This window comes from Scomber scombrus, chromosome 8 (assembly GCF_963691925.1).
Source record: "Scomber scombrus chromosome 8, fScoSco1.1, whole genome shotgun sequence".
NCBI classification, from domain to species: domain Eukaryota; kingdom Metazoa; phylum Chordata; class Actinopteri; order Scombriformes; family Scombridae; genus Scomber; species Scomber scombrus.
In genome coordinates this window covers 13625607-13633097 of record NC_084977.1, presented here as the reverse complement: position 1 = coordinate 13633097, position 7491 = coordinate 13625607, and the positions used below count along the sequence as shown (strand labels likewise).

Genomic DNA, 7491 nt, shown 5'->3' with positions numbered 1-7491 from the left:
CAGCTAGGTGCCCCTGTGCAGAAATAACAAGCTGCAGCAGTCATAGCTATTTTACAATGAAAAAGTGTTACTTTTAACAGTCATTTTAATTAAAAATTAAACTGTTCATTTTGGTATTTTATGTCCTTGTTTTTAGAAAGGAGATGGAATCATGAGAGGGTGTAATTGCTTTATCAGAAGCGTTTTCATTCATAAATCCTGTTCTACAAGTTAGTATATGCATAAAAAATGATCATTAAAGTCACATTAACTTTCAAATGAAACAAACATTGCATTTGACTTCACTTTGTATATACCCAAGAGCCCAATATTTACAAGCAAACAAAAACTCAGACTAAACATAAAGCAAACACACATCCCTGTCAAAAGGCCTGGAGATGCAACATCCCAAAGCCAAACATTGCTGGGACCTCTTGCTGTGGGGTCGCTGGGGAAACGGTAAAGCCCCTTCCGAGAAGCTCAGGAGGGTCAGCCGGTCTGCTTGACCCATCCGAGCCTTCTGTCCCACGGACTCAATGGTATGTGCTCTAATATGGCCAACATGCTGTCTGTGGTATGTGCATTCCTGTGGAAACAGAGGATGCAACACTGAAATATTTTAAAGGAAGTGTGGCAGGGAAAATACCCGGAATGTTTCTGGGTTTCTGTGAAGCAGCAAAGCAGCTACTTAATGTCTTGATATGATGCTAAATGTCAGTGAAGAAGAAGCATTAATGTTCATGTTTCGAGAATTGCTTTTCCATTACACGCCTCGTCCAGTTCATCTTATTATGCCGAGTACTCTTAAGTGTTGTTAATGCAAAGGTAAGAGTACCTCCAATACTTATGGAGCAGCTCATGGTGTTTAATATTTCAGAGTTTCCGTTGACATGATTGGCTTAGGTGCCCTGCAGCTGAGCGGGAACACTCAGTCACGCTGCATGGCAATTAGTGACAAGATCATTACAGAGAAATAAGTCACCAACATTCAGCGCTCTTCCACACTGACACAGCCTCTCTAAAGGTAGATGCACTGTATAACAAGATGAGTCTCTCTCTCTCTCGCTCCTCTCTCTCTCTCTCTCTCTCTCTCTCTCTCTCTCTCTCCTCTCTCTCTCTCTCTCTCTCTCTCTCTCCTCTCTCTCTCTCTCTCTCTCACACACACACATACACACACACACACACACACACACACACACACACACACACACACACACACACACACACACACACACACACACACACACACACACACACACATTGTTCTTGCCCTGACTTCAGTGCTGACCTTTGGTAGTCAGGCAAAAAGACTGCTGGTCTAGTGGACATGCAGAGAGACAGATCCTGTTTCTGGATCAGGTTAACCTGGATCTTTTGCCGAACACACACCAACAGAGGCAAGTCAGAGGAGAGTCAGATACAGATCTGCAGGTCAAGTGTACCACCAGTCACACTGATGTATTTTGACATACTGATCTGACGACCAATCTGCTGTCCGGTCCACCTGTCCACTGAACCATTCAGTCAATCTAACCCGCCTGACAGTCGAACCAACCTAAATATCACATTGTCAGATAGAATGAATTACAGCACAGTTTGTTGTGTGTATTGTGTCCACCGACTAGAGGTCAGGCAATACATTATGTTTCTTCTCAGGTTTTCAAAAATATAAGAGTAAAAATAGAGAAAATATAAGAATTATTTCATAGTGTAACTCATGCACATGCAGAATAGTCCATCTAATTGTAAAATCGGCTGAGCCCATGTTTCATAAATTGCATAAATTAGAAGTTATCATTAAGTCTGATAAATTGATAAAGTTGTTGTCATGTGGAACTCGAACTTCACTTATGAACAGGAGTTTCTCATATCTTAGATGAACCAATGGCACGTGTTGCCTGGTTTGTTTACAGGTGTAAGTTAGAACATGTGTATTGTAAAACACAATTATAGAGCCTGAGTGCAACAGAGTAACTAAAATTTATGAACATGGAGGAGACTGATCACATGAACACCAGACAGGGGCAACGGAAGTGTAAAGCAGAGGTGTAAAATATACAATCATCAAGCATAAAATCAAATGTCTTGCTTGGTGCAGTGGATGCTGCTTGTGATGATATAACAGCAGATAACAGCGGCAAGTAAGACAATTCTTCCCCAGCTGCATTGCTAAGTAGAGTATTAGGTATGAGGCCGATGAGAATCTGTGGCCGAACAGACAGGATTGACAGTATTCCCTGCATTGTAACTTTATTTTCTTACTATACTGCTGCATACAGTGGGCCTATGTTTTGTTTCAGTTTTCAGTTTTTCCCTGTTTATTGTATTGTGTTGTGTGACCAATGCAGGGAAGTAAAACTGTTTTTCCTCACATTAAATGTAAATCTAAGTGTTCCTTACAAAGTGGAAAGTGAAACCTTCCACTCTTAAAAACAACATCTGAAGTACAATAGCAAACAGCTTCAGAAAAATAACAGTCTGGTACAGCAGGCAAAATGTAGGACCAGACTTTTTCCCCCCACTTTAATTCTAACAGACATCTAAACATTTTGGCCACCTTAGTTTTACACATGTGTTGATGCTGATTTTTTCATGGACAAAACAACTTCATTTTGACACATGAATTAAATGTTTTGGGAGAGTTACAGCCTTATGCAGGTCAACTATAGCGTTGCTGCACATATGAGTTGTTTTGGGAAATGCATCTTCAGAGCTGAGAAGTTTAGAAATGTTTAGAAAAATATGCCAAAGAAAAAAAAAAGTTTGTAAAGATGTCAGTGATAAATCCGTTTATATCAGTCTGATAGATAGTGCTGATGACTTTCATCATTATACTCTTTGTAAGTTAACAGATTCTGCTACAAAAATGTTTGGTCAAAAAAAAGGATTTATAAAAGCATCAGTTACTGATGCTCTGAATCACATGTCTGTTTATTATTATTATTAGTTAGTAGTAGTAGTAGTAGTAGTAGTAGTAGTAGTAATATTTGTATTATTTTTATTTTTATTATGATTATTATTACTATTATCATCATTATTTTTATTATTATTTTATTATTATTACTATTATTGTTATTATTATTATTTCAGAAACATTTTAAACTCTTTTCCCCTTTATATATGCATTCATCTTCCTGATGCCTTTTAATTCACTGAATTCATTTTTTTCGTTGGAGTCAATCTTTATCAAACATTTTGGCATCTTTTCTACATGAACCTTCTACATGTTCTGGCATAAATTGATACAATAATCAAGACATATGAAATAATTTGTCTCCTGGATTCAAGGAGAGTCTCTTGGATTCAAAATTCATCAGCAAACACTGATGCATTTGGAGTGAAGAGGAATAACACAATATGAACTGCATATACAACTTTGTTCAGGTGATTCAAACACTGGCGTTATTGTCTTGTAGCTTCCATGAAAAGACGACTGATTAACCACACGAGCAACGAAAAAAACAAGGCGAGATTCAGACAGAAGATACAGCATGTGGTAGACAAATGTTGTCACAGTATGGAATAATTTGTCACTTCTGAGCTGGCTTCACACCAATCCGCACTGTGTTTGCACGGCGAGAGAATTACTGGCACAATTTTTAAAGCCCACATCATGGACAACAGTGGTGCTCATGTGTTATAGGGTGCCATAACCCCAGACAGCACAGCAAGGTGGGGGGGGGGGGGGGGGGGGGGAGGTGGAGATGTGAGACCTCAGAGGCGGAGCTTTGGCACCAGGCCTCCTGCTAATTGGTCAGGTCAGATATCTCATGGTCGGCTGGGCGTTGTCCCATTGCTCCACACAGGAGCTGCTGTGAGCAGAGCTTTCCAGATGCCACAGCACATAACGCCAGGGCTCATGGAGCGCACTGTCCACCAAAATAAGTTCACACTATCCTCAGCATCTCTCTTGAAGGGATGCGCCAGACCTTCTGACATATGGCTCAACTCCCCTAATTACCTCTCAAACCTGCTCTCTTCTCTGTGTTTTAGCCAACTTCTATCAACTACATTTATCCTGCTAAGTACTTTGAATTGTGTGGTTTTACAAGAGTCCACTCTGATTTCCATTTATCCATTAAAATGTGACTTAATATGTTAATATTAGTGCTTCGTCATCATAAAAATTGTATATTACACTGTTCTGCTGACAGATAATGTACTTGTAAAGGTACAAAGCCTCAGATATCACTACAGTGTAATTTAAGTCAACATGATGGTGATGACTTAGTTCGAACTAAGTAGAGTGAGTGTAACTACCGCTTGTTTCTCTGTTTGCCTGGCAGAACAACCATCACTAAATTGTTCAGAAATAATGTGAGCTGCTGCCTGTTGGGGTGGGCAGTTTTAATCTTGGCTCTTGTTTAGGTGAGAGCGTGTTTTTGAGGAAAGTTGAGAGGATGAGGTGGATAGGAAGAAGCCAGGCGATGGGTGATGGTGGGAGTATTGGGAAGGGGGGGTACTGCCTCATTGGCAAGACCATATGTTGTCCCCAGCTTGCAGTTGCCACACCAATGGGCCTCAAAATTTTAACACATTTTGACAATGTGTCAGTTGAGCTCTACCCCTGGTTGTGTGGTGGTGTATGTGCGTGTGAAGGTGTGATCGTGCTGTTTTGTTTGTGTGTGTGTATGTGTGTATGTGTGTGTGTGTGTGTGTGTGTGTGTGTGTGTGTGTGTGTGTGTGTGTGTGTGTGTGTGTGTGTGTGTGTGTGTGTGGGGTTGGATGTACACTATAGTGCAATACTGTTCTCACATTCCAGCTCCCTCACCACCCCTCCCTCCTACAGTCACCTTGTTCTCTTAGTGGACTGTGCCAAGTTCCCTGGAAGTCAAGTAACACCATACAGTACATATACACAACAGTGTGCCATATATTTTAAATGTTCCAACAGTAAGTAGGAACAGACGCCAGCAAGTTAATGCACAAAGATATGTTTCCTTCTTTCATAGTTTCTTTGTCAGTGTTTATCCGAAATGCACACACACACAAACACACACACACACACATACATTCTTAGTCAAGGTCAGATCTTGGACATGCTCTGCAGTGAAAATTGGCTTAATACACTACGCTTTTTGCTTTTTGGTTCCAAAAAAAATACCATTAAAAAAAAAGGCTTATAACAAAATATGATAATAAAAATTTTAAAAAAAAATAAATATGAGCAAGGATAATGACTGTAAAATACAAATATTTGTATTTACATTGACAAATATAATAAGGAACTATATATAACTGCAAAAATATAGAACAAGACAGCAAAATTTTCATCACAGGCAAGGATGAAAATTGCAAAAAAATTAACAAAAGTAACTTTTCACCGAAATGTAACTAATATATCTTCAAATGGGATATGGTCATATGATTTTAGAGGCTCATAAAAAATAGCTAGTTGTATTTTACTGTAGATGAAAAGCTATTTTTTGATGAAGATATTTAAATTAAAGGATAATTCAAATATAACATATAATATTCATATATTCAGTATTCAATGCAAAGATGAAAATGAAAATGGTCAGAGCTCAAACATAGATTAACTTGTATTTTTAAGTGTTTTACGATTTCAGCTGTAACATCAAGAGTACCCAAAACAACTACAGACAGGTGAAGATGCGCACTCACTCGGCATAGTCCCGCTTGCAGTAAAGTTGTCGGTCCCGCAGAAAGCAGGAGCTGGTCAGCGCGTCCCCGCAAGCCGCGCATCGCACACACTCCTCATGCCAGAGGCCGTCAGTGACTTTGAGCAGGAATCTGTCTCTAATCAGCCGGTGGCATCCGGCACACACGGCCCTCTGATCCATATCTGCAATGATGGCACATCATTCAATTACAACACTTTTCCAATGATCAGGACGCAGATGGCTGATTTGACTGAGACAAACTGAACTAATTAATTAATGGAGGGACATCAACATTCGACTTTAACTCATTATAATATGAAGGAAAAGTGTGAATAAATGTGCTTTCTGTTTGTTTATTTAAAAGTGTGTAATGTATTTCACTTGCTTAGTGATCATGTGCCAAAAATTGTGGTGAAATTCAATATCGCAAGGGAGAAAAAAGAAAATTATGTCCAAATCTTAAGAGGAAATAGATAATATAATAAAATAAATCAAGTGTACCTACCTAAAGATATTGCCGGCTCATCCACCATTGCAGTCCTCTGAAAAAACATTGTGAAATATATTTTTCACTATTAAGGACAATGAATATTCGAAACCAAATTAAAATAAGTCATTAAAGTTCACAGTCCATCCATACCTGTACAATGCGAGCAGCTGGCGGTAGAAAAGTGTCTTACTCCCAGATCGTCTCAGAGCATCTCCTGCGCTCAAAGTCCGGCTGCAACTTGCTGCTCCGAGCAGAGAGATGCGCGTCAAAGTTTCTGCTAAGAAGCTTCCGACGACCTCTCTGAGTCCACTGTTATCGACGATTTAGGCCATCTATCAATTATCCTATTAGAAGTGAACGGGAACGAGTAAGAGAGAGACAGAGAGAGAGAGAGAGAGAGAGAGAGAGAGAGAGAGAGAGAGAGAGAGAGAGAGAGAGAGAGAGAGAGAGAGAGAGAGAGAGAGAGAGACTTCCTCCATGTGCAGGTGCAGGTTAACTCTCTCTCCCTTTCTTTCTCCCTGTCTCCCTTTCTCACTCTCTCTCTCTCTGCCCTACATGCTAAATGCCACAAAGTTTCCAGAGAGGCACTTTCTTTCATTACGACCCAATAATGCAAATAGTGTTCAACAAATAAAGCGCATAGATAGATAGATAGATAGATAGATAGATAGATAGATAGATAGATAGATAGATAGATAGATAGATAGATAGATAGATAGATAGATAGATAGATAGATAGATAGCTTTTAGCTTTTACTGGGTAAACATATGTCATAGAAGAGAAAGGAATAAAAAAAATATAAATTCGTTGTACAGAAGTGCTATAAATTAATCTACTATCAGTTTGATAATTGATCCAGTTTCCACTTTATAATGTGTCAGTGGTTCATATTAGAAAAAGAATTTTGAGGCTGATATTGGTATTTGAGAGTTAAAAACAAATAGGAAGCCTATTTCGTCTGATTTAAAAAAAAAAACCCATTTTAATATACATTTTTGAAAAATATGTAATATTGTTTCAAAAATATTTTAAACATAATACATATGTTAATATATGTATTATATATAAGCATAACATATGCTTATGGTATCTGTAATAAGTCAATATCAGCCATATCGGTCATGCTCTACTATATTCAATATCAATTTTCAATATCCAACATCAGCACTCGATATCATTTTTCACATTTACATCATTTACACCATCGCAGGTTTTTGTTGTTGAAATGAGCTTCTCTGGTGTTCAGGCCTGTAAGTAACAGAGGTCACGAGGAGGAGGATGTTGGAATCTGTGCACAGACAGAAATAAAACATACTTTGAAGCAGCATCTTTCTTTTCATGTGAACACTTCGCGGACGCCATCTAGTGTCTGCGCATGGAAATATAAAGAAGACTGA

The 7491-nt window shown here is 38.8% G+C and overlaps 1 protein-coding gene across 1 annotated transcript in view; it reads right to left on the bottom strand.

Annotated features, from left to right (window-relative positions):
* The window catches only part of lmx1a (LIM homeobox transcription factor 1, alpha), a 10331-nt gene extending 4548 nt beyond the window's left edge, over positions 1–5783 (bottom strand). The window contains exon 1 of the mRNA XM_062424419.1: positions 5605–5783. Coding sequence (XP_062280403.1) covers positions 5605–5783 — 179 coding nt within the window. The remainder of the gene's footprint in view (positions 1–5604) is intronic.
* Between the last annotated feature and the right edge of the window lie 1708 nt (positions 5784–7491).